Source organism: Phoenix dactylifera, unplaced genomic scaffold (genome assembly GCF_009389715.1).
Source record: "Phoenix dactylifera cultivar Barhee BC4 unplaced genomic scaffold, palm_55x_up_171113_PBpolish2nd_filt_p 001528F, whole genome shotgun sequence".
Taxonomy (NCBI): Eukaryota; Viridiplantae; Streptophyta; class Magnoliopsida; order Arecales; family Arecaceae; genus Phoenix; species Phoenix dactylifera.
Window position 1 is genome coordinate 8,020 of NW_024068837.1, and position 27,750 is coordinate 35,769.

The 27,750-nt window shown below is 39.8% G+C and overlaps 1 protein-coding gene across 1 annotated transcript; it reads right to left on the reverse strand.

Moving 5' to 3' along the window:
• Window positions 1–20,771: 20,771 nt before the first annotated feature.
• Window positions 20,772–24,720, reverse strand: LOC103697317. The gene is made up of 6 exons (XM_026801195.2): window positions 24,360–24,720; window positions 22,956–23,096; window positions 21,684–21,767; window positions 21,437–21,562; window positions 21,218–21,322; window positions 20,772–21,100 (listed from the first exon to the last, which is right to left on the reverse strand). The coding sequence occupies exons 1-6, from the start codon at window positions 24,472–24,474 to the stop codon at window positions 21,036–21,038; spliced, it is 636 nt and encodes a 211-aa protein (XP_026656996.2). The 5' UTR covers window positions 24,475–24,720; the 3' UTR covers window positions 20,772–21,035.
• Window positions 24,721–27,750: the final 3,030 nt, after the last annotated feature.

The following is a 27,750-nucleotide window of genomic DNA, read 5'->3' on the forward strand; positions in this document are numbered from 1 at the left end:
AAAAAGAAGAATTTTATGGCCGATTGGAGTGAAAGTGAGGAATCAAGTTCGGAGGACGAAGATCATCAAGACACGGCCCAAATATGTCATATGGCCAATGACGATGAGGTAGATTCTGAACTTGACTGTGATTTTACTGTTGATGAATTGCATGATGCATTCTTAGAACTCATGGAAGAACATAAGAAAGTAATTAATAAAAATAAAGCTCTAAAAGAAGAAAATCAATCTCTCATTAAAGATAAGATAAAACTGTCTCATAACTATGAAACATTAAGTAGGAAACTTGAAAATGAAACCAAAAATCTAATTGCTGAAAATGTCAAGCTAAAAGAAGATGCTGAAAAATATAAATCTTTGGTAGATAGATTTACTCTTAGTTCTACCAAATTAAACTTGATTCTTGATAGCCAAAAAGCTGTATATGATAAGGCCGGTTTAGGGTATAGAACAAATAGGAAACAAAAACTCTTAAAGAATATTTTTGTAAAAGCTAAAAGGGAAAATATTACTTGTTATTGTTGTAATAAGATAGGACATAGAGCATATGAATGTAATTTTAGAAAGTCTAGTCAAAACAGATCAAGTAATAATCAAAAGATAAAATTCAAGAAAGTTTGGGTTCCAAAAGGAACATGGAGTACTAACCCTAAAGGACCCAACTTAGCTTGGGTACCTAAAGGTTCTTCTTGATCTTGATTGCAGGTGTGTCTTGCAGCTGATAAAATGGAAAAACGATGGTATCTAGATAGTGGCTGTTCAAGACACATGACCGGTGACGAAGATCAATTTGTCACCTTGGAACCAAAGAAAGGTGGAGTAGTGACCTATGGAGACAATGGTAAAGGGTATATCATTGGAAAGGGTAAAATTTTCATTGCTCCATCTATTTTTATAGAAAATGTTTTATTAGTTAAGGGTTTGAAACATAACCTTCTTAGCATAAGTCAATTTTGTGATAAAGGATTTAAAGTTACATTTGAAGCATCTGTATGCATAATCACAAATCCTAAAGATAATAGCATTGTACTTGTAGGACAAAGGCAAAGAAATATTTACTTAGTAGATCTTCATGAGTTAGGCAAGAAAAATGGTTTATGCTTAATTACTAATGAAGAAAAGAAAATTGAAACTAGTTGGCTTTGGCATCGAAGATTAGAACATGCTAGTATGGAATTAATATCAAAACTAGTTAAGAAGGAATTAATAAAGGGTAAAACCAAAATTGATTTTTGAAAAGGACAAAATATGTGGACCATGTTCATTGGGAAAACAAACTAAGTCATCTTTCAAATCGAAAAACGTAGTATCAACAACTAGACCATTTGAACTCATACACATGGATTTATTTGGACCTACTAGAACTACAAGTCTAGGAGGAAAGAAATATGGACTAGTTATTGTTGATGATTTTTCAAGGTATACATGGGTTTCATTTTTGGCACATAAGAATGAAGCATTTTCAGAATTTTTGAAACTATATAATAAAATCATAAATGAAAAGAAACTCACCTTAGTAGCCATTCGAAGTGATCATGGTACTGAATTTGAAAATCAACACTTCGAGGAATTTTGCACTAAAAATGGAATATCACATCAATTTTCAGCGCCTAGAACGCCTCAACAAAATGAGGTTGTTGAAAGGAAAAATAGGACATTGGCAGAAATGGCACGCACAATGTTGTGCGAGTCAAATCTTCCAAAGTACTTTTGGGCTGAAGCTATAAACACCTCTTGCCATATTCTAAATCGAGTTTTAATACGACCTATAACTAAGAAAACTCCTTATAAACTTTGGAAGAATAAGAAACCAACTGCAAAATATTTTAAAGTGTTTGGATGTAGATGTTTTATCTTAAATAATGGCAAGGAGGACTTAAGTAAATTTGATGCCAAGTCAGATGAAGGTATCTTCTTAGGATACTCCACATCTAGCAAGGCATACAGAGTATTCAACAAAAGAACCTTAGTAGTAGAAGAGTCAGTCAATATTATATTTGATGAGTCTGATAGTGAGTCTGCTAGGAAAGAAAATACTATTGATGATGATACAGGAATTATCGACTTTGAAAAGTTGAAAATTGATGACGTGCCAAATCAAGATAAGGGAGATGATTGCGTGCCACCACAACCCCAAGACGTGCCAAAAGAATGGAGGTATGCACATGGACATCCTAAAGATTTAATCATTGGTGATCCATCTCAAGGGGTAAGAACTCGATCATCTCTTAGAAATTTAAATGATTATCTTGCTTTTGTTTCACAATTAGAACCTAAAACTTATGAAGAGGCTGAAAAAGATACTAACTGGATAAATGCCATGCAAGAGGAATTAAATCAATTTAAAAGAAGTAATGTATGGACATTAACTGAAAGACCAAAGCATAATTCAGTAATTGGAACAAAATGGGTATTTAGAAATAAATTAGATGAAAATGGATTAGTTATAAGGAATAAGGCTAGACTTGTAGCTAAGGGATACAATCAAGAAGAAGGAATAGATTTTGATGAGACATTTGCTCCTGTAGCTAGATTAGAGGCTATTAGATTGCTTCTGGCATTTGCATGTTTCATGGATTTTAAATTATATCAAATGGATGTGAAGAGTGCATTCTTAAATGGTATTATTGAGGAGGAAGTATATGTAGAACAACCTCCAGGATTTGAAAATCATGAATTGCCAAATCATGTGTTTAAACTACATAAGGCATTATATGGATTAAAGCAAGCACCTAGGGCTTGGTATGATCGACTAAGTAAATTTCTGCTTGAAAATGATTTTTGTAGAGGAAATGTAGATAAAACTTTATTCATCAAAAGAAAGGACAAAAATCTATTAGTGGTGCAAATATATGTAGATGACATAATCTTTGGTGCCACTAATGATACTCTATGCAAAGAATTCGCTGATTTAATGCATGGAGAATTTGAGATGAGTTTGATGGGAGAACTAAGCTTCTTTCTAGGATTACAAATCAAACAAACCAAAGAAGGCATTTTCATTCATCAAACTAAGTATACAAAGGAAATACTGAAGAAGTTTGGGAATGAAAATCATAAGGAAATTGGCACTCCAATGAATCCTACTAGTAAGCTAGACAAAGATGAAAAAGGGAAAAGTGTTGATATTAAGCTCTATAGAGGACTAATTGGATCCTTGCTCTATCTTACTGCTAGTAGACCCAAAATTGTATTTAGTGTAGGGATATGTGCTAGATACCAATCGGATCCTAAGGAGTCACATTTAAGTGCTGTTAAGAGAATCCTTAGATACTTAAGAGGAACTACCACCATTGGATTATGGTACTCGAGAGACTCCTGTCTAGATTTGCTTGCATATTCAGATGCTGACTTTGCTGGATGCAAGTTAGATAGGAAGAGCACAAGTGGCACATGTCAATTCTTAGGAAATAACTTAGTATCATGGTTTAGTAAGAAGCAGAACTCAGTGGCACTGTCCACAGCTGAAGCTGAATACATAGCTGCTGGTAGTTGTTGTGCTCAAGTATTATGGCTCAAGCAACAACTAGAGGACTATGGAGTCAAACTAGATAATATTCCTATTAAGTGTGATAATACTAGTGCTATCAATCTCACTAAAAATCCAGTTCAGCACTCTAAAGCCAAACACATAGAAATAAGGTACCATTTTATTAGGGATCATGTGCAAAATGGAAATGTATGTATTGAGCATATATGCACGGAAAAACAATTGGCCGACATATTTACCAAACCATTGAGTGAAGATAGATTCTGTATGCTCAGGAGGGAATTAGGCATATGTGATCCTTTTTATTAAAGAAATATAAAAGGGAGATAGTAGTCTCATGATACATTCCTCTAATTTCAAAAATCCCATGAAACATGAGTCAAATTTGTTATCTATAGATTTCTTACTCATGTATCATTGTTCCATAAAGAGTTTATAAGGATTGGAAGCAAGGAAAACTTTTTAGAAGCAAAAAGGAAGAGAAAAGAAAATTTCTGCACTTGGGTCGACCCAACCCAGAACATGGGTCGACCCAACGTTGAGTCGACCCAAGAAAAATCTTGAGTCGACCCAACGTCGGGACCCCACTGTTAAAAGGGGGCCCGAGAGCACATCTAGGGCACTGTTTGCCCTTTGTCTTCTTCCGAAAAGACTAGCCCCCACTCTCCAATCTCCACTAAACTCCTCCAAACAGTAGATTTCCTAAGGATCTTGGAGAAATGGGACCCAAACGAGCCGTAGCCAAGAGATCCGGAAGAGTGACCCGGGTCCAACAAGAGGAAAGGCACCCTACCGAGCCTTCTCCCGTGTCTCCAAGACGTGAGGCACGTGCGGAGGTCCCTCCTCCTCCTTCCCCCTCAGTGATCCTTGCAAGATTTGCGGGGAGGCCGGTTACTACCGGGAGAAGGATCCATTCGGAGTTTTTCAATCAAGAAGGGTTTCGGATTTGGGAATGGATCCAAAGACAAGGTTGGGAGTATCTTTGCTCCCTAGATGTGGTCATCTACCCCGGGTTGGTACAAGAGTTCTATGCCTTCCTCAAGACTGGTATGGGAGGGCTTGTGTCGAAAGTTCGAGGGGTTCGGATCCGTGTATCCGAGGAGAGCTTGAGTGAGTTACTACACCTACCCTGCATAGGAGCCACTCCGGAGAGGCCAGAAGACAAAATGAGAGCTCTGCAGTTGATCATGGAAAACGAGAACTTCGATTTTTCTCAGAAGGTAATAGCTAGTTCTCTTTCCGCTGAGATGAGGTTATTGCTCAATATGATAAATAGGATTTTATTTCCGAAGACCGGGAGATTTGATCTCATCTCAGAGCGAGATCTAGCAGTTATGGAGTGTATGATTCGGGGGACTCCTCTAAATCTTTCGGCTATGATATTAAGGCAGATGAGGAAGGTGATGTGCAGCAACAGGGTATCACTACCTTATGGTATGATACTTACATTGATCTTCCGTCAGCATGGTTTACCTCTTGAGGAGGAGGCATCCAAGAGTCTGCATCACACGGACACGTACACTGCACGGACACTCATACGCATGGGATATGCGAAAGTGAACGGGCAGTGGATTCACACCGGTGCAGGCATTCAGGGTGAGGCACCAGAGGGAGAGGCACCAGAGGATGAGGATGAGGAGCCTATGGATCATCCTACTGTACCCTCAGAGGCTGGACCATCGTCATCCGCTCCTCCGACAGATACGGATGACTTCTGGAGCAGGATGACAGAGCTCATGACAGCTCAGGCGAGGACTATTACTGACGGGCTCACGAGCCGATTGGATGCCCGGTTGGATGTCATGTCTGCTGAGATCAGTGATCTGAGGCAGCAGATAGGAGCACTCCGGAGAGAGAGAGACACATGGACCGTCTGTGCCACAGGCTGCTGAGTCAGAAATATCGGCACAGAGTCATCCCGCTCGTCGTGCTCCACGCCAGATACAGTCTCACCAGGCTCGACCTCCCCTCGCCACGTATGCTAGGAGGATGAGGACTAGATCCCAGCCATTAGATTCCCCCTAGGCTGATCTTAGCGTCTATGTTTAGAGCCTAGGCTAGATATCTAGTTCTCACATGTATCTTGCTTTTCTCCTATGTATCTTGTTTTTATCTTATGTATCTTTAAATCTTGATTAAGGAACATTGTATCTGTCTTTGTTTTTGACATGAATGTATGAAAATGTTCCTATTTTGATCAATGAAGTTTGAAGTTTATTATTTATTGCATCTTTTTCCATATATATATTTTTGATGATAACAAAAAGGGGGAGAAGAAAAGAAAGAGTATTTAAGAAAAGAAAGAGTATTAAGAAAAGAAAGAGTATTCAATTTAAGTAAAGAAAGAGTATTTTATTTAAGAAGTAAAGAAAGAGTATTAATTTTGGGAGAAGTAAAGAAATATAACAAAAAGGGGAGAAATAAAGATAAAAGTTATGTAAAGAAAAGAGAAATAAATGGGCAAACAAATTGAAAATCATATAAGAAAGCTTATACATCTAAGCGGGAGCAATTTGTAACAATGAAATTGACTAAATCAAAAATTTCCATCAAAGTTCAGAATTTGGCACATATAAATTCAGAATTTGGCACGCACCTCTCGCACCTCGATACATAACCTGAAACTCATAGTTTATCTCCAATTTTTGAAGTTTCATTGCTAATGAATTATAAATGAAAGGGGGAGCAATTCAAAAAGTCAAATTGGCAACATTTAAATGATATAGGGGGAGATTTCACAAGTATATATGAAAAGCTGAAATTCAGCAATTTAATCCCTTTTATAAACTGATTTTAAAGACAAGTATCAATAGACTTATACTCTTTATTTTGTAATCATCAAAAAGGGGGAGATTGAGGATGATAGTGTTATTTTGATGATTAACAAGCAATTATCTAGAGTATGCTATAAGTTAAATTGATACTTCATTTATAAGTTCATTACTCTCAGTATATTTGGTTAATTGAAAATAGATACATGACCTTGTTCATTTGAATGAATCTAACCTTGAGAATGCAGCCAAGTGTGGATTGAGTCGACCCAAAGGTTGATTGGGTCAACCCCGGCACATCAAGAAATCATTTGGCACACTCCTGCAAAAATGGCACAAATGAACAGTGAGTTGGGTCGACCCAAGGTAAGCATGAGTCGACCCAACCTTGAAGAACCTCAAAAACACAACTGAAGAATGCTCTCTGGATTTACTGAGAGGGTCGACCCAAACAGTGGTTGAGTCGACCCAAGCTTGAGTCGACCCAAACCCTGAGAGGGTCGACCCAAAGGCAAGACAGAAAGACAGACAGAAATTGGTTCTCTGGAATTACTGAGAGGGTCGACCCAAGAAGAAGTTGAGTCGACCCAAGTGGACTTTGAGTCGACCCAAAGAATGGTTGGGTCGACCCATGGGAAGGAAGGCTGAAATTGAAGTTTCTGTGGTTTCTGAGAGGGTCGACCCAAGGAATGTTTGAGTCGACCCAAGGCAAAGTTGGGTCGACCCAAGGACAGGTTGAGCCGACCCAAACACGGGCTGAACAGTAACGGCTAGTTCTGCAACTGTACTTTTTGTCCTTCCCAAGGTGAGTAACGGCTAGTTTTTCAAATCTAACCATTAGGACTTGTCCTAAGAAGGTGGGAAGCTATTTAAAGGGGCACTATTCATCAGAGAGAACAACTTTTGAGTTGAATATCAAAGAGTACCCAAGAATACAAAAGTGCCCTAATCTTCTTCATCAAGAGCTTCATTCAAGAATCAAAGAAAGGGATTGAGCAGATTCAAAGAGGCATCAAGAGCTCCATCCCCTTTAAAGAGTGAAGCATCCTTGACAAAGAAGAGCAAAGCGACTTCAAAGCGATAAATACTTTCTAACTCTTTCTTGTAGCTTATATTGTTTCATATGCTCATTTAGGAGTTTGAATCTTTCCTTTTGTTAATTAAACACTTTGTAAAGGTTCGTTGGTGAGCCCGCAAAACCAACAAAGGTTTTTGGTGAACCCGGAAAACCAAAGTGTAAAGGTTAGTTGGTGAGCCCGCAAAACCAACAAAGGTTTTTGGTGAACCCGGAAAACCAAAGTGTATAGGTTCGTTGGTGAGCCCGTAAAACCAACAAAGGTTTTTGGATTGTGAGCCCGGAAAACAATCCAACTGTAATCCGCGAGATTATAGTGAATTCTCAAGGGGACGCTTGGGGAGTGGACGTAGGTGCTAAGGAGAGCACCGAACCACTATATATTGTTGTGTTTGTGTTGTGCTTGTGTTTTCATTTACTCTTGCATCATCTTCTACTCTTGCGTTAGTTTAACTCACTCAAATAGCTTAAGAAAGCATCCACCGCACTTAATTAAGAAAACGTTTAAAGCATCAAAATTTAGAAGAAACCAATTCACCCCCCCCCCTCTTGGCTTGTCACCTTGGGCAACAAAGTGTCTCTAGACTTGGTTCATAATATTTTGGATAAGAAGTCAGCTTGAACCAAAGTCTGAGACTCGAGTCGACTCCAGAGTATCACGAGTCGACTCCAAGCGTATCAAGTTCACTGGCATGAGCTCGAGTCGACTCCGGATCAGTACGAGTCGACTCCGACTGAGAACAGACAGACGAACAGAAAGCATCAACTCAAAACCTGTCAGCGAGTCGACTCCTGAACTGCGCGAGTCGACTCCGATGTTCACCGAGTCGACTCCAGGGTAGTATGAGTCGACTCCTAGGAGTCACAGGCAGAAAAGTCAGAGAGCAGTTTTCGGGTCTGAGATTCGAGTCGACTCCAGTGGAACGCGAGTCGACTCCGATGGTTGGCAAGTCGACTCCAAAGAAAGTGAGAGTCGACTCTCAGAGGAACACAAGAAAAAAGTCAGAGAACGTTTTTCGGACTCTGAGATTCGAGTCGACTCCCGCAATACGCGAGTCGACTCCAAGACACCGCGACCCCAAAGAAGACAGAAGACCAATCTGCTGTGTCTGAGAGCCGAGTCAACTCCTAGAAAGCTCGAGTCGACTCCAAGGCAGCGGTACACCAAAAGGGCAGAAGACTTAGTTTTGGAAACTGAGAGCCGAGTCGACTCCGGAGAAGTTCGAGTCGACTCCAAGACTGGACGAGCCAAAAGACAGAAGATCGGGAGTTCGGGCTCTGAGCGCCGAGTCGACTCCCAGGACAGTCGAGTCGACTCGAGTTGGCCAAGTTGAAAATTGGCTCCGTGGACTTCATGGGATGAGCCGACTCCGAAAATGCCAAGTCAGCTCCAGAAGTTGGCGAGTCGACTCCGGGTCAAGACGAGTCGACTCCCAGTCGAAGAGGCTACTTTAATTCAAATCCGAAACAGTTGCCGAGTCGACTCCTGATCGCGCGAGTCGACTCCAACCCACCAACGGACATATTGTCAGGCTGTGCAGAGTGTGCAGAACGGGCAGAAAAAGGTCTCTAACGGCTAGTTTCCGTGGGGGTTGGTTTAAATAGCCACAGAGGACTGTAGCAAAGTAGAGAACAACTATTTCACTCAAAGTAATCAAGCATTCAATCTCTGCAACCTGTTCTTCAACGAAAAGAGGGAAGAGCGGCATTAACTCCATCCAACTTCCTCTTCCCAGCAATTAAAGAAGCCTCCTCCTGCATTCAAGTCGACCACACATTCAAGAGGAGACCCGAAGTTCGAGAAGCCCCACTCAACTCCAACTCAAACGTGTTTGAGGGCTTCTAACTTTTCTTCTGTTTATATTGTTATTTATCTGCTTTTTGAGAAGCTGTGTTTTCTGTTTGTACCTTTTATTTTCACCTGGTCTCAGTTTCCGAAACATACCCTTCTGCCTTGGAGTCGACTCGAGCTGTCTGGAAGTCGACTCGGCTCTCAGAGACAATAATTTGGTCTTCTGTCTTTTTGGGATCGCGCTGTCTCGGAGTCGACTCGCGCATTGCGGGAGTCGACTCGAATCTCAGAGTCTGAAAACTGCTCTCTGACTTTTGCCTTGTGAACCACTGAGAGTCGACTCTCGCTTTCTTTGGAGTCGACCTGCCAACCATCGGAGTCGACTCGCGTTCCACAGGAGTCGACTCGAATCTCAGGGTCGAAAATCGCTCTCTGACTTTTCTGTCTGTAACTCCTTGGAGTCGACTCATATTACTCCGGAGTCGACTCGGTAAGCATCGGAGTCGACTCGCGCACTTCAGGAGTCGACTCGCTGACAGGTTTTGAGTTGATGCTTTCTGTTCGTCTGTCTGTTCTCAGTCAGAGTCGACTCGTAATGATCCGGAGTCGACTCGAGCCCGTGCCAGTGATTCTGATACGCTTGGAGTCGACTCGTAATATTCTGGAGTCGACTCGAGTCTCAGACTTTGGTTCAAATTGACTTCTTAACTTATCCAAACTATCTTGAACCAAATCTAGAGACACTTAGACAAGATTTTCACTGAAACACTCAATTGAATTCATTAGTAAACAAAAGATATACTCAAATGCTTTGAGCTCATCAAAATCAAATAGGGTTTTAATCAATCACTCCACAATTCAGCCATTGTTTGGCTCTATCTTTAAGGGAGAAGGGAAATAACCTAAGTTTCAGGGCATCATCAGTGAAGTTCTGAATCTTGACAGTGGTGCAAATCTCAAGGAATTCATCTAGGTGTTTATATGGATCTTCATTGGTGAGCCCATAAAAAGATGGAAGCATTTGGATCACACTAGACTTTATTTCATATTGTACAGCTGCTACCTCAGGTAATCGAATGCAAGATGGGGAAGTGTAAATAGTGGGAGTAAAGTATTCCCTCAGGAGTTTGGGTTGTTCTTCAGCCATCTTAAGAGGTGGGGATGATCCTAATGTTTTGATCTTAGCTTGAATGTTCCTAAGGGTTTGTTCTATTTCAGGGTCAAAAGGTAATAGGTTTCGTACTCTAGAACGACTACCGTGCATACACTAGTACTCGATCAATCAAGCATGCAATAAAAGAGAAAAGCATATCAATCCTAGTCTTTGTCCTAAAATCACTAGACAGCTCCTAACTGGTTTGAAGAGGGCACCTAAGCCTCCAATCCGGTCTAATGAACCGAGTTGACCAGGTAAGCTCCCAGGTAAGTGGAGGGGTCACGATGCGTTCGCAAAGGTCACACATAAAACCCACTTGCCTCGAACAGATGAACTGTCTCCCTTATAGGGACAAAGCTTGCCTAGACATCAACTAAGCCACAGAGCGAAATTGGTGCAACCTTCGGTGATCTTCGTCCTATTGAGCTCGAATGTCCCTAGGGGCCAACGTCTAATTGATTTTAATTAAAGATGACACTATGTGAGATTGAGTTCACTTAAGTTGGGCAAGAGTCCGGTGATGAAATCCGGCTCTTATCTTGTTGGGGTGATTGCCCTTACTATGTGCAAATTGATTTGTATATGTGTATCAAGCATGCATTCACAATTTTGCTATAATTAAAATCAAACAATCACCACAAAATTTCAAACCAATAATTAATTTAAATAAGAAAAGTTTAGAGGTTACCAAAGGAAATTTTCCCAGCAATTTATTTATTTATTTTTTTTTTTGCAAACCTCTACAGCATTTCTTTTCCGGCAGTTCTCCTTTTGATCATCCCAGATTTTTTTCCTCGATTCCTGATCAAATAATATATATAAAAAAATAAAAATTAGTAAGGGAGAAAAAGAAGATAAGAAAAGTAACAATAATAGAAAAAAAAATTTTAAAGAAATTTTTTTTTAATTTTTAAATATTTTTTTTAATAAGAAAAATAACTATGCTAGCAATCCCCGGCAACGGCGCCAAAAATTGATCGGTTCTTTCAATTTTGAAAATAAACCACGCAATAGCATGTATCTTGTAGGATAGTGATTACGGGTGTCGGTCCACAGGGATTGGAGACAAGTTATTTTTCTTTTAAAAATAAATCAAGAAGAAGAATTTGCTAATTCGAATAAACTAAATTAAACTATGAGTGCGAATTGGAATTTATCAGAGTAAATGGATCTAGGGTTTGGAATCCACCTCATAGCATTGTATCAGGGTCTGTGTTCTTTAATATTTTTTTATCTTTTGGAGAGGCATGCAATATTGGCTACAAGCCTTTTAAAATAAAAATATAAAGAGTTTTAGGAAGATCCATCTTCGGTATAGCATGAAGTGTCTACCTAAGTATGCTAATCTAGGGTGTAGCACACCTCATCTTCCTAGGCATGGATCATCTTAGACTACTTTAGCAAACATGAATAATAAATAGCATGCTCAAGGTTTAAACATCATAAAAGAAATATTTCATTGAAGATAAGAATTTAAACAAGCTCCAAAATAATAATAAAAAGTAAGAACTACAATGCCCTGATACATTGCTAGGGCTTCATCCAGCCCTAGATTGGATATTTAGCCAAGCATGGCTTCCGGACGACCTCCCATCTTCAAATGAAATTGAGCACCTCTCATTCTTCCCAAAATATCACAAACTCTTCTCTTTCCCCCCCCCTCCTTTCTCCTTTTTTTATAATTTTTTTATCTCTCCCGCTCGGTTTTCTTCTTCCTTTCCTTCACCGAAACAAGGGTTCCCGGGTTCTTCAAACCGAGCTCTCTCCCCTTTTCACCGATGGCCACCCTCCTCCTTTTATAGCCGTCCGGCGTACGCGGAGAGAGGAAAGAAGGAATCACGGCGGCTGATTCCGGGGCGTGGTGCCGGGATGCAGATCGCGGGAGAGGAGGAAGAGGGGCCGCGGGATCTGGTCGGTGATGGCGGAGAGGCCGGATTTCGACGCGGCTTGATGGCGGAGCTGGATCTCGGCTGCGGGCTGCGTCACAGGCGGAGGACGAGGCGGAATCGACGGGAAGAAGGGGAACGGCCCGGATGCACTGCGGGGGAGGGGGGAAGAAGATGAACAGTGGCCAAGCCTTTTTTTATTATTTTTTTATTGTTATTTATTTATTTATTATGTATTATTTATTTTTTCTCTAACACTGTTCACATGAACAGTGTTTTTACGGAACACTGTTCATATGAACAGTGTTCTCGGCATTTTAATTTATTTTTTTTATAACACTGTTCATATGAACAGTGTTTTAACGGGACACTGTTTATATGAACAGTGAATCGTGAATTTTTAGTTATTATTATTATAAATTTTATATGAAGGCAGATAACGAATTGGTTGGAAATTGACTTTGGGTTTGAGGTGGGTCATGATGGTTGACTTGTCCTTGAGCCCATTGTCATTTAATTCTTGCTAAGCTGCTTCAGATCGAACTCGACCAGACAAGACTAAAAACCGGACCGTGACCTAATAAAAAGGGTTAATCAAACCTTTGCCCCATACATAATTAATTATAACTTTCGATCGAATCAGGACCAAAACCCATTTAATTATACCCTTAGCTTGATTACAATTCCATCAGGTTACTAAACCGGGTCAACACAATCTCCTCCTTATATGTTTTCATGAAAGATTATAACCAGGAGAGAGACAAGTTTAGAGTCTGTTTTGAGAAAAGAATTATTTACCTCTTACCATATTTTAAATTCATTTCAATGTTTATTTGATTTTATGGTAAAATATATATTTATTAGTTTAAAAACATTGATAAGTGCTATGAAAAGATAACTAAATTATAGATTATTAAGCACTTATCAATTTCACCCTCCCACTCCCGAGTTCCATCATACCTCAACCCACCTAAGGCCAGCTAATACATCAGGCCCGAGCCATGCCCCTGAGGCCCATCACCAGGCCCATCGAATTTCTTGGATCGCCAATCCTTCTCTCCACTGCAGGCCAAAGCCAAAGCACATTTTAGTCCGGGCCACGCGCACGCTTCTTTGAGCGCTGTCCAAGCCCAATCGGCCGCAGGCCCTATTTCAGGCCCGATCCAGCACCTTCTTCGGTCCATTTCAGAAGCCCAGGAGCCCTTGTGCTAAAGATCCAGGTCCATAGCTCCAGCTAGCTCCGCCCGGCGCCAACTTTGTGTCCGAGATTCTATAACGGATGCTTCCGGTTGATGGCATCCGCCACAGGTAACAGGTTCTTTTTTCTTTTGGGCTTGCTTATCTAATTATGTTCTAGTTCTCTTGCATGACAGTCCTATTTTGAAACTTATTTTCTTGTCAAACTGCAAAACCTAGAATATCTACTACCACACCCATCCTACTCACCATTTAAATCTAGATATTAAATTAGCACACCTTAGCGATAGGATAATTCTCAACATCCGTCGATCCGATAACTTTAGGATTAGAACGACCGTAATACGTGTTTGCAACCTAATTTCTTATAGTGACTAATTTTCTACCTTAATTCTGAAATAACCAAAGTGCAAATTAGTAATATTTAATTTTAAGTTATTTTTGTGAAAATTTGCTGATTTCCGAATTCATAGTAGATTGCATTAATAGGTTGTCCTGCATTGCATATAGTAAGTTAGGGTTCATTAGTAGCATTGCATATCATATCACCAACTAGAGTAGTCCTTGCATGCCAACCCGTAGTGGTAGAGAGTACATCCTCACTGACTCTTAGACCCCTTTACCCACAATGGACCCCAGAGTTCTACAAGATATTTTGGACCAATTAGCTGCATTACGAGCTGATCAAAACGAATTCAAACGGGAGATCCGTGCTCTAGTGCAACACCCTAGGACTTCTGAACCGTCAATCCCAATCACAGCTTATCCCGAGCTTGGTATGACCACACCACCTGTAGCTTTTTCCCATTTCCTTAGGAACCAACATCCTTCTGATCACCGGCGCGATCTTGACGAGCGACTACTTCGTACCGTCTGAGTAAATGCTCCCACAAGCTGGTCAATTAGAGCCGAGTGTGTACCTTGATTGGAGAGCAGCCATTGATAACTATTTTGAGTGGTACGAAATGACTGATGATAGAAAAGTACGGTTTGCTAAAATAAAGCTTATTGGGTAAGCTCACTGGTACTGGCATAACGTTGAACATATGCGTGAGACCCAGAGGCTCCCTCGTATCACCACTTGGGAGGATATGAAAGAAAAACTGAATGAGAAGTATCTGCCATTTTCTTACCGACAACGCCTTATGGATAGGTGGCAGAAACTAACTCAAGGGACTTCAACCGTGGCCGATTACATTGCACGATTTGAGGAGTTTCACATGAGGTGCGGTGTAATCTAAGAGGAGACTGTTACTCTTTCTAGGTTTCGGGCAGAACTCCGTGGGGAGATCCAGAAAGAACTAATCCTCCGAGAGATTACTACTCTTGGCCAAGCATACCAGTTGGCTCAAGATGTAGATAGTTTCTTACAAGCCCCTGTAGTGAGGCGTACTGACCCTCGACCCATGGCCCCAGGAGCTCGATCTAATCAAAACTATTTCCCACAACCCCGGCAGCTTCCCAATCCTTCTAACCAGCCCGGCCCTAGCCAAGCATCGATTCAGACATCCCCGATACCTGTCCAGAACCCTTCAAATGATAAAGAAAAGGGCATACTAAGTCCCAATCCTCGTTCTAGAAGCCAAACCCAATGTTTTAGGTGCGAAAAATTTGGCCATATAGCGTCCCAATGTAATGCCAAGACCTATCTCATGACTGAACTGGAAGTTGAGACTCAAGCGAATGAATGTGTCGAAGAAGTCTATGAGCCAAATATTGAGGATTTTGTAGAAAACTTTGGAGACGACAAGACCGGGTTAGAGTTTCTCCAGGCTGAACCCCAAAAGGAGCCCACTGATCCAAATAACCAAAACCCTAGGCTTCATGTGGTTAGGTGCACTCTAACTCAGACCGAACAAGATTGGCGTAAGACCTCTCTATTTTACACGCTCCTTAAGATCAATGGTAAAACATGCAAAATCCTATTTGATAGCGAAAGTTGTATTAATGCCATTATTTCCGGAGTTGTCTCCCGCCTCGGTCTGAAAACTACCCCTCATCCTAACCCATATAAAGTAGCTTGGGTAGATAAGACATCTCTTTCGGTGTCGGAAAGATGCCTCGTCCCGATTCAATTCCTATCCTATAAAGACGAAATCTGGTGCGACTGCATTCCGATGGACGTAGGTCAAGTCATCCTAGGGAGGCCTTGGCTATACGATATGGATGTCACACTTCATGGGTGTTCGAATTCGTGTAGCTTTATATTCCAGGGTCGGAAGATTATACTGAATTCATTGCCTCCTAGAGAGTCCGCCCCTCAAAAGAAGAGTGCCACTCTACGAAAAGATGAATCACTTCACATCATTATTTCGAAAGAGGTAATGAAAGATATCGAAAGCCAATCACCTGTGTTTGCCCTCGTGTCTAGGGTTATCAATGTGGAGTCGAGCCCTGAGCAAACACCGGCAGTAGTTCCTCTCCTGGAGGAGTTTCACTCTGTTTTCCCTAAGGATCTTTCAGATACACATCCTCCGATGCGTGATATCCAGTACGCAATTAATCTCATACCCGGTCTATCCTTACCCAATCTTCCTTATCATAGTCTCAACCTAAACGAGCATACTGAATTGAAACGTCAAGTTGACGAATTTCTCACCCAAGGGTATGTTCGTGAGAGTCTGAGCTCCTATGCTGTACCCACACTCCTCACCTCTAATAAAATTACGGTTAAGTATCGTTTTTCCATCCTTAGGCCGAACGACCTCTTAGATTTTATGTCTAGTACCACAATCCCATGGCAAGATGTCAGTATGACTAGAGTTGCCAAACTTTATTTCAATGAAGTCGTTAGACCCCTTGACCTTCCAAAATCTATTATATCTGATAGAGATGTTAGATTCGTGAGAGTGAGCTCCTTTAGGAAAATTCTTGGGCACATGATTGGCACTAAATTAAAATTTTCGTCAACCTATGCTAGGACTTGGGATTTAGTGTTACCGACCGCCGAGTTTGCATATAATAGTTCGGTCAATAGGTCCTTAGGCATGAGTTCTTTAGAAGTGGTGAATGGATATAGACCTAAGCAGCCCATAGACTTGATTCCCATATCTCATCAACATAGAGTCTCTGTGTCTACACAATCATTTGCATCACATCTGCATTCATTGCATCAGAAAATCCGCAAACGTATTCACTCTAATAACTTAAAATATAAATCCCTTGCTGATGTGCACAGACGTTATAAAGAGTTGAATGTAGGAGATTCTGTCATGTTGAGAATTAGACCTGAACAACTTTCTTCGGGAACGTTCAAAAAGTTGCAATCGCGTAATGCGGGACCATTCAAAGTCCTAAAGAAAATCAGTTCGAATGCTTATGTTGTAGATCTTCCTGAAGCCTATAGGATTAGTGCGACATTTAATATTGAAGATTTAGTCCCATACAAAATGTCCACATTCATTCCTTCTGACCCTTTTGTTGATACACCCGCCTCTGTTGATCACCTTGACCCATTACCTGCTATTGAGCCTCTACCTCCAAAGTTTCATGCACATAGAGAACACATAGAACATATATTAGATAAGCAGGTTATATCTACCAGGAGAGGAAGCTACCAACGTTACCTTGTTCGGTGGAAAGGTCGACCCGAATCGGATGTGACGTGGATTTCGCGAGCCGAGTTGCAACGCCTTGACCCTGATCTTCCGGAGCAGTACGACAGCCGGCCAGACCTGCACTCGACAGGGTCGAGCTTCTCTCACCCGGAAGGAGTTGATGGGGACATTAGAGCTGACCACCCTGCCGTTTAGTCCCCAATTTTATTTACATTTTATTTTCTATTATTTCTGGGTTTGCTTGCAATTTTATTATTGTTGGACTTTATTTGTGTAGTTTGGGCTTATTGGGAATTATTTTGTGTAAGGGGGTTTTATTTTAATTGTTCTTATGGGGCCTATTTATAGGAAACTTTTATGTTGATTAGGGTTAATGAAGGTTTAAGAAATTTTCTTTTCCCTACGTATTCTCCTCCTCTCTTTCTTCTTCTCTTCTCCTTCTTCTCTTCCTCCTTCTCTTCTCCCTTTTCTTCTGTTTCTGATTTAAAATTCCACTGAAGTCTTCCTTCCGGACTTGGTTCTACACCAATAATCCTGCTTGGCTAGAGATTAATCGAATATCCTCAATGAATTGTTTTTTGTAAATAAACCTTAATGGAGTTTCTATTCTCTATTTGTGTACTCCAATCACCTCCCTGTGGATCGACCTCTTATAACCACTATTCATTGAATAGAGGATGGTAAGAGTAAAAAAAAATATTTGTTTGTTGGTTAAGATTTTGACAACGACATCCTTTTTAAATCATCCTCAGGTCTACAAGAAGAGAACTGACAACAGCTTCTTCTTAGAGTCGGAAAAAAAGCGTCGGAAAAGACCGATTTTCCTATAGTGAAGCTTCTTGGTTCCCTAGCAAGCCAAAGCATAAATTACAACCAATTATGCTCAGCTGCTTCCAATTCATAGGGTTAAAAGGTTTTAGGTAAAGCTGCGTAATTGTTGAGATCTCTAAACAGCGCATGGTTGATGGCCATCTCGCCGCATTAAAGCCTCGCCATCTTCATGTGCATCATGGTCATCATATTCAACACCTTAGAGTTGCTAGTTCTTTCCAATTAATTCTATCAGCACATCTGCCTCTACTGAAAAAAAGGGAACCCCTGTAGCATGCCTTTCATCAAACATCCTGCTAACATCTCAATTGCCATCACCAGCGTTGAGCGAAAAGGTATCACTCGTACTTGTAGCCTCATCCTTGAAGCCTTGGTAATTTCAGCAAAGGTGGGCCTATGTTTGAGTTTGGGATCTTGCGTTCTGGACATACAATCAACCCTTTGCTAGTACCAGCACGAGTATAAACACTTCCTGGGAAGACCACTCTGGAGGTCTCACCTGAAAAAATCACATGTTTGTGCCTTATTCTTTATACAATTTTTTCTTTTCTGATTTTGTTGGCTGCAACCACATCCATAGTGTGTGAGCTACCGTTGTAGCAAAAAAAAAAAAAAAAAAAATCTTAAAGCTTTTGGTGGTTACCGTATGGTGACTTGACTAAATCAATATCTCTCAGTAGAAGTATTTCTACGAATATAACAAAAACAGTGTCAAAATGGAGGTGGAGTCCATCCAAGAGTCTCCATTATAATAGTAGAGATGAGATTAATATAAATCAGGTGTTCTACCAAAAAAAAAAAAAAATTGTCAAGGTTCTAGAGAAGAATACCTCCTTTTTCATAGCTTGGAGTAGCATGAATAGTAGAGGCTTAGATATATGCTAAGCGTGCGGGCAGCATGAACTAAGAACTATCCCACATGTGGCCCAAGATCAATATTGGAACGTCATGCAACTTGGGCCAGATTTACTAGGCCCAACCCAATTCATCTCATAGTTTAGGTCTAAAGAATCAGATGCATGCCAAGGTCGAACCTTTCTAATTTGCTTTTCTCGAAGGCAATCATATTTTTATGGCTTTGCTACTGTCGACCACCTATTTTGATATGAGTTAAAGATCATATCGGAAAATAAACCAATTTAAGATGTTATCATACAATTGCCCATGGAAGAAGGTTCTAGTCGGTTTCTTCGAATACTTAAAGAATTGCGTCTATAAAAGAAGTGGAGAAGAAAGAAAAAAGATATCTGTTTACTATCGTCATACTTTATTATGAATTCCTTTGCTAAAGTATTCGAATATGGTCAAAGTTCTTTATTAATGAAGATATGTTCCAATCATAAAAGGAATTAGTTCTTACTTTGTGACTCTGCTTGAATTTTACATTAATCCTCAAGCATCAACTAGAATTTTTGACACTGTGGAACATAGTGTGACATCATATACATTGTGATTGGCCCTCATCAAATTATACGAGAACTATACGTTAAACAACTGATCACCGCGATCGCCCTCTGAACGATCAGAATAAGGTAAAGCTTGAAGATAAGTTTTGTACTCTATTAATTTCTCAGTCCCTCTAGTCGGGTGGGCGTTCTTGCGCTAAAAAAATTAAGCAATTAATCAATTTCTTGCTGAGTTAGATCAATGATAACAAAGTACAGCTTTCTCCCTCTCCCCCCTCCCCTCCCTCTTCTTCTCTGTGTATGTGTGTGTTCCGAAATAAACCAAGCCGGATTCTTCTGCCATAAGTCATAACATTTTGCACTAAAATCACAATCATCAATATTTATCCATCTCTTCAAAATCAAGCTAAATGACCAAGATGCATGAAACATATTTGAATACACAACTCACTCCCATTTGCTTTGATTATAACATGATTCCATGCTAGCAAGACCGTGATTCCATTAGTTAAAATTGCAAGCTTATTACTAGCATCCATGGTCTGCTGAACCGGCCTGTTCAACACATACCATACCGGTACCGACCCTACCAGTACGGTACATCCATGTAAAACGGTTCGGGGCCGGAACTGAGTGGGGAAGAAGAAAGAAGAGAAAGAGGAGAAGAGGAAGAAAGAGGAAGAAAGAGGAAGAAAGAAGAGGAAAGAAGAGGAAGAAAGAAGAGGAAGAAGAGGAAGAAGAAGAGGAAGAAGAGAAGAAGAAGAAGACGGTTCGACGTACCTCGGGCTGACCCCCTCCCGAGCATCCCGACACGCGCATGGCCCTTCCAACGGTTCCTTCCTTACGGGAGAAGGGGGGAAGGAGAGGAGAAGAGAGGGAAGAGGGGAAGAAAGGAGAGGAGGAGAGAGTTTGGGAAGGAGGAAGAAGAACAGAAAGAAAAAAAAAGAATAGAAAAAAAAATCTTTTTGCGTGCAGGGCAGCGCGTCTGCGCAGGCGCTAGCGGAGAATCGCTCGTGCCTGCGCACGATTCCACATGCAGGAACCTCGCTCCCGCACGGTTCTCCGTACTCGCACTGTTTTTCGCTTGAGGCGGCCATCCCACGCGGGGCCGCATAGACATTTAATGTTGTGGATAAATTGCGGATGCACGCGTGCCTTTTTTTTTTTTTTTTTTTTGTTTCGGTTCGGCATCAATTTCAATCGGTACTGGAGCCCACCGGTACATCGGTTTTATCCGCTCAGATACTGCTAGCATCACTTGCTCTCGTAGAATATTTCATGCCTTCTGCATGGAGGATTCAGTAAATGATGGCTTGCCATAGGTAGAGTACACTAGGAGACAAAACAGCTTTTTGCCTCATCCTTAATAAGATCTTGGGAAATATTACAGTTTTTCTTGGAAAGCAAGATGAAGATTGTTGTTTATGTTTCATGATACTTATTTGCCTTTAGTTCTTTTCTGGGGTTCAAAAATGAAGCCTTTTGCGCTACCCGAAAAATGAAGCTTTTGCCCGGGTTAGCGTTAACATAAACACTTACTAATATGTTCATCATTTTATATGACTCCATGCTAATGCTGAAGACAAATCCAATATCAACTGATAGGCTACATGGCGAACTCCATGTTCTATTAAATATACATATATCCATATTCAAATCATTATTCCTATCCAAAAATTTGGATCAATGAAACACAAGACCTCCAAATTCATCAGTGTATGGTTCACTGCAGCTGTTATTTGCATAAAATCTCCAATAAGTAAACAAAATGAACAGTGGTGTAAATCTAATCTAAGGACAAACATCTTATGAATGCTATCTATATATCAGTGGAAGAATCCCATCTCTGACGCTCTGACTTCCATCTATGTTGCTCAAACAATGATGAGAGAAATCATCAAAATGAACAACCATAGTAAGTTGTTTGGTGCAAAGGAATCTGTCGAGTAAACACAATAAAATGTTCCATTTAATGTGTCACTTGATTTTAAAATGTCAGACTATTAACTTGATAAGGAATTAAACAATATCAGCTTAATTACAAGATTTCTTTTACCTCCAGCAAATGAACTGCCATTGTCTGATAGACTAGGTGGAGAAGATGGGGTTGTGGCATTCGACAATGTGATGCCTAACTCTGCGCAATCTGCCCCAAGAGAACCTGCAACACCCCATTATTGTTTTTTAAGAACACAGTTATTTAAAAGACAAAGCTGATCTTTTGTCCCATTTATTTATTTTAATCTGTTGTTATCTTTCATGGTAATGTTCTTACAGTCTCTATAACATGGGAAGCTGGTTATGTTCAGAAGGTTGCTGAAACCCTCCTCGCATTCACATCGGTGCTTGAAAGTCGATGTCTTTACGCACTTCCCCCCTCCACAATAAGACCAGAAGCATGCTATTGGAAATAAAGAGGAAAAAAACGACCATTATGATGCATATATTCAATGTTGAAGTAATATTAAGATTGCATATATTAAGATAATATCAAAACAAACACAGAAGATGGTGATACTTACAGTCAAAGATGGAGGTATTTGGTGGAGGGGCTGGTGAGGGTGCTGGAGCTTCTGAATGGTTGGAGCAAGAGTAATTGATGCTACCTGGAAGCAGCACTTATAATTCAGAATTAAAATCATAAAGAAAAGCTATGCTTAGAAATCTAATAGAATTATTTAACTATTTGACATTTATTGTATTATTTAACTATTTAACTATTTATATCCTCAGTTGATTGAGAAATTTCTCTCTCTCTAACTCTTTAGCTTAGTAATGTCTTCTGGCTCAAGTGAAACCTTAATTACTTGGATAAATAGCAAGCAGATGGAAAAATACAAAAAATCAATATGAACCTGGGGAAAGGCTGGATGGCAAAATACTAATAGTTTTTATGAACTTTAGTTTTTGAGCAGAAACTAATATTGAATAAAAGATGCCAACTGGTTGAGTTGAAGAAGTTTTTTATGTTGATACAAGAGAATAGATCATGAGGCCTCTGTGCCATCTACCTACTCCTGAAGAAAAGTAATAATTAAACAAATGAGTAAATAAATAAACCATTGAAATTAAGATGATCGAAAGATATAGAATTATAGATAGAACATTTTCAGTTTAGTATTATCTGTGCATCCAAACAAGTGCTGATTCGGTTTAGCCGCCAAAGTTTCAGCTAAAAATTCAACCTTTGTGCAACTTATGATTACATCATTAACCCAAGACTTTTCATGCTATGCTTTTGAAGTCCAGAAGCAACAATTCACACTTCGCAGCTCTAATCAAGCACCAGTCTGCAACCCACAGACCAAAGAACCAATACACAGGTAGGAAAAAATTTGGTCTAGACTTGAACCTGAACCGAATTTAGATTGAGCCCAAATGAACCAGAATCTATGGATACTCTCCTTGCTTTCTTTTTTGACTTGCCCACAGCAAATCCTAACACAATTAAGTCTTGTAGTCCCCTTTTTTTTTTTTTTTGGCCTAGCTCTCAACTCACCTTTTGCTTGAGCCCCATTCACAGGTCTCTCAAGTCCTTGATATATTATATGACCTAGTCTTCTTCTTCTTATTTTCTTCTTTTTTTTTATAAAAGGATTATATGGCCCAGTCTAGGTTTCAACAAAACAATAGAACTCCCTTTGGTCAGGTTCCTAGATTCTGACCATGTTAATGGACTATACCTCTACATATATATCTAGATATATCTACACACACACACAGAGAGAGAGAGAGAGAGAGAGAGAGAGAGAGAGAGAGAGAGAGAGAGAGAGAGAGAGAGAGAGAGCTCTTACAGTTTGGGATGACGCAGGGAGAGGAGGAGAAGTTGTAGAACTGAGACCAGCCGGGGTTGCACTCGCACAGGAACCCAAAAGTGTAGTTGAGTGATGGCTTGCAGGTTCCCTTCCCACACTCCACGTTATCACAGGTGGCATCTAGTGAATCACCAATACAAGCAAAACAAAACCCACAACGCACCAAAGAATTAATATATTAGAAGGTTTTACTTGGAAGTCTATAGTAGATCCAAGTGATCCAATGAAAAGATTTTAGAATAGAAAATTTAGATCATGTGAACTATACTTGAACATAAAAGTTCGAAAGAAACTTCAAGGGTGGGGAAGAAGGGAGGAGTCTCCTAAAAAGGAACCATTTTGGTGGCAGGAGATTGGATTCTAGAAATAAATAAGATCCTTTATGGCTCATGGGACGCACCACAGAGTGCTGTGCAGCCCTTGATGGCCGATATGAGAATATGGATGGCCATCAAACTAGATGGCCCACAAGCGCATATCATATCATATCATATATGACACAAGTTGTTTGATGGACGTTCATCTCCTGATGGTCGTGATTGAGAGTCGCACAATATTTTATGGTGTGCCACGTATAAGATCCATGTTCTTCTAAAAAACCTTTTATTGAAAAAACAACAACATAACCTACAGATGGAAGGAAGTCATGAAGAACATAAATAAACAAAAGAGTTATTAACTAGAAATTGGAAAAAAAAAAGGTTAACTGAACTTTACTTTGCAGAGAGGAATCAAAAGACCGAAAATTTGACTCAAATCATTCATGCAACAACATAAAACTTTACCCGGCAAAATTCAGAAGGTATCCATGTAGATTAAAGATCAAGTTCTATGGAGACATCAAAAATTTCAAAAAGGAATGTTCGAAGAAGTTTGGATTATTCAAGAACAATGGCATCATCTTCCATGGCAGAAAAGTTAATCACCAAACCTCACAACTAAAAGAAATGTTCAGAAAACTTTGACAGAAAAGCAGAATCCATTCAACTTTCCTTAACTGATCAAGCAAAGAATTTCAGAACGCCAGAAGAAGCATTATTTTATCAAAATCCCAAGTGCGGGCTCATCAAAAAAAAAAAAGGAAAAAAAAGGAGGGGAGCATAATCCCAAGTTATAAATAGATAAAAACCGAAAAAAAAAGACTTAGTTGAAGGTTCAACCAGTGGAATTGTTCACGCAGGTTGGTGCCAAAATGGAAATTGTGAGAGAAACCTATATGAGGAGAACAATAAGACATCCAAATTGGAGCATGATAAAAGAAAGTAAGGCTGTTTCAGATAGTTTTAAGCAACTTTGAATCCAATAGGAAAACATCAGCAAAATTAATACGACTAGGAACCAAAACTAGTTCAGAAAGGGAGGACAGAGAGATGAGAGCAGTACTGATAACAGGGGCAAGAAGAGGAGCCAGAAAGTCTCCTGCAGCTGCTCTCTGCAGCAAGATAGTGGTGGTGGCTTGGAGGGCCACCAAGACTAGGACTACTTCACGGCAGCCCATTTCTTGAGTTCAGATATTAATCAGAGTGAAGGAAAGAGAGGCAAAGAGGCGAGGTGGAAGGGACTTGGTGGTGGCTTGATAGAGGATTTATTAGACTTCGGAGCTGCTTGGAATTTGAATGCTAGATTAACTAAAATAAGAATTTGACCAAGGTGCGAAGATAGGCTAAAATTTGACCATATATATATTTTTTTGAAGTAAAAATTTGACCAAATGTTTCCTCTTTATTTTACCCCGTATGACTTGGAAACTTTTGGAGTGCCACTATTTTTGTTATCTCTAGATGTTCTATCTTTAAATATTCTAGAGGAAGGTTCGTCGAATCGGTACCGAAATCCATACTGATCGGCGACCGGTATGGTTTGATACCAGGTCTAACCGGACGGAACCGACCGGTATGGCTCCCCATGTCCACACATGTTTAGACCATAGGTCTCATAGATGGACTTCTAAAGCCTGGCTTTCCATGACCAACTCCAAGAGTTTTCATTATATATAATATTGTCATTTGTAAATCTATAAGAATCAAAAGTTATCATGGGCATGTAGTTAAACGTTACAGAAATTACATACCAACATAGCTGCTGGTAAACGTCACCTCTTACGGCGTGATCAGCCATAATAGGACCAAATTACTGCATCTCTCAACCACCTGTTAATTGAGAAAAGATGTGGTTCATCTTGCATGTCAGCCATTCTCATCTACACATGCACACCGATTTAACAAAGCTAAGGATTAAATTAAAACTTTGTAATCTAAACCATTTTGAAAAGAAATTTTCAGATTATTTTTTGATCTGGCATTCGAATGTTGAATCGAAGCTTCTCCGGTCCAATTAACAAGGCAAGACTATCTTTGTTTGCCATGTGTTCCAACCATAAGTCTATCATTTGATCAAGTCAATAATAATAAACAGGCGAGTGGAATGATGGATGAGAAGCCGTATGTCAAAACTATGGTTTTAGGTGACAAGCAGAAGTCAATAATACCGTCATTTGAGACCAAATGTTTCAAGAAGAGAAGCTTCTGAAGGACATATCAAAGTTCGTCTCTGAAGTTGAATTTTGGGACCTGATGTATGGACAACGGTCATTTTCTAAATTATAACAACCGTTTTCCAGGAGAAAAATACCAAGAGACTCGGCCATATTAGAACTTTCAATGCACTGCTGCTTCCATGCCACATGGAATAAGAAAATTGGCACTTTGTATCGCTAATTCCCCCTGAATTGAATCAATTCTATCATGCCAAATCCTGTCCCAAGAGGAAATGGATGAGTTTATTTATATTTGAGTTAGCTATCCATATGAAGATTGAAAAAGGTCTTAATCCCTGTCACTGCTGGATGTACATGTATTATGAAATGGTTTATGATGCTAGGTAATGGTGATCTAAGGCCTTGCTCAATCAGCAATTATTTTGTAATACATTGCGTGTTGATGATAGGCAATTACAACCTCTCCAATTTGATCTTAATGAAGTCCAATGCAATTTAGTTTGGCCAAACTGAAGCATGATCGAATTGATAAGTCTTATATTAGGGATCTACATGTAATCAACAAAACTCTTGGTCGATGCTCATGGGCAAGTACGCATCAGTGGGATCTCGATTCCTGCTAATTAAGCCTAGTCTGCGAACTAAACAATACAAGATCCAATTGAACTTGACTAGTGGGGAAGCTCTTTTTATTTTTTTAGTTTTGAATGTGCGTAGGGAGATCAAGCGGAGTCCCACTCTTATGAAAAGCTAGGTGTTTATCAACTACAATCTAAAAACAGTCACTAAAGAAGGCAGCATATGGTATAGAGGTATCTTTCGGATGAGAATTAAAAGTCAGACACTATTTTCCTTTTTTTTTAGAGAAAATTGATATTCCAAATTTTCAAATGCATTTAGACAAAAAGGATGGTTTGAGCCTATTCCTGCATCCAATCACTTACCTCACAATTGTCTTCTGTTCAATTCATTTTTTTTGGATCCCATCCCTACTTAACATATATATATATATATATATATATATATATATATATATATATATATATATATATATATAAAGGCTCCCACTAACAAAGAATTGGAAGAAAATAAGATCACCTAGTCCTTCAAGTTCTATGAATTGGAGTGTAGAATCTGAAGGCTACCTTGAAAAATTCGGAACAACCAAATAATTTGAAGGAAGTTTTGATTGCTTTTTTAGACCAACTTGTCATCGAGGCCGCATGGGGAAGCATAAGGAGTGAAAAAAACTGAACGGCTTCCATATTGACTGCTTATGATGTATACTTATTAAAGGTGAATCACACTTGTGGAAATGTTTCAAATACGTGTTTGACTCAAAGAAATCTAAATGGATTGAAGAAAACGGATTCCCAAATTTTTAAACCTCTTATGTTGTTATGATTTAATTCATCAAAAAATGTTATGCTTGAGAGCACCATCCCAGAACGTGTTTCCTTTCATTGGTCGATCAAATTAGCTGTTGTGGATGCATTTTTGGTGGAGACATTATTACTAAAAAATGGATTGTGTAAATTAGTGAAATGATTTCAACCATTTCATCCACCTAGAAAGAGGCTCTACCAAGCACAAAAATATTCCATCTTTTAATATTGATGTCAACTAGCCAACCATGGATATCATTTCATGCTAGGTCATTGGATTGGGCTAGCTGATATGCTTTCCACAGACTTCAATTGGCTAGTGCAAAATTTAGTCTATGCTTGAGGCCAGACAAAATTCTTAATCTCCAAATCATATTTAGGTTTTGTATAATCACAATATTACTTTTTTTTTCTAAAGCGGGTGATTCACACTATTCTGGTATAAATACATCCAAAGAAATCAAAAAGCAGCATATTCCTAAATGCCTCTGGGGCAAGAGAACAATCTGCCCACAGTACATCGTTGGAATGATGGGCAACAAAGAAAGCCATCCAGTCCGTAGTTCCATTAGCTTTTCGATAGATTTGCGTGACAATAGATAAGGTGCCTCCTCTCAAAAAGCTCCAAATGTCCTGTAACAAGGGATGGGCACCTACATCTCTAGCTTGCCCCTGTATCCACGAGATCACTGTAGCAGAGTCGCCCTCCACAAGAATAGAATCAGCTCCCAATCTATGTCGAGCATAGCTAATACTTGCCCAAACGGCGCTCAATTCCACTCTCGGATCTAAGATATCAAAAATCGGAACACCACCTGCAGCGACATGTCTCGAATCTGGGCTTCTAATCACAAAATCCGTTCCACCTCTAGTGCTACCCTCTAGCAGCATA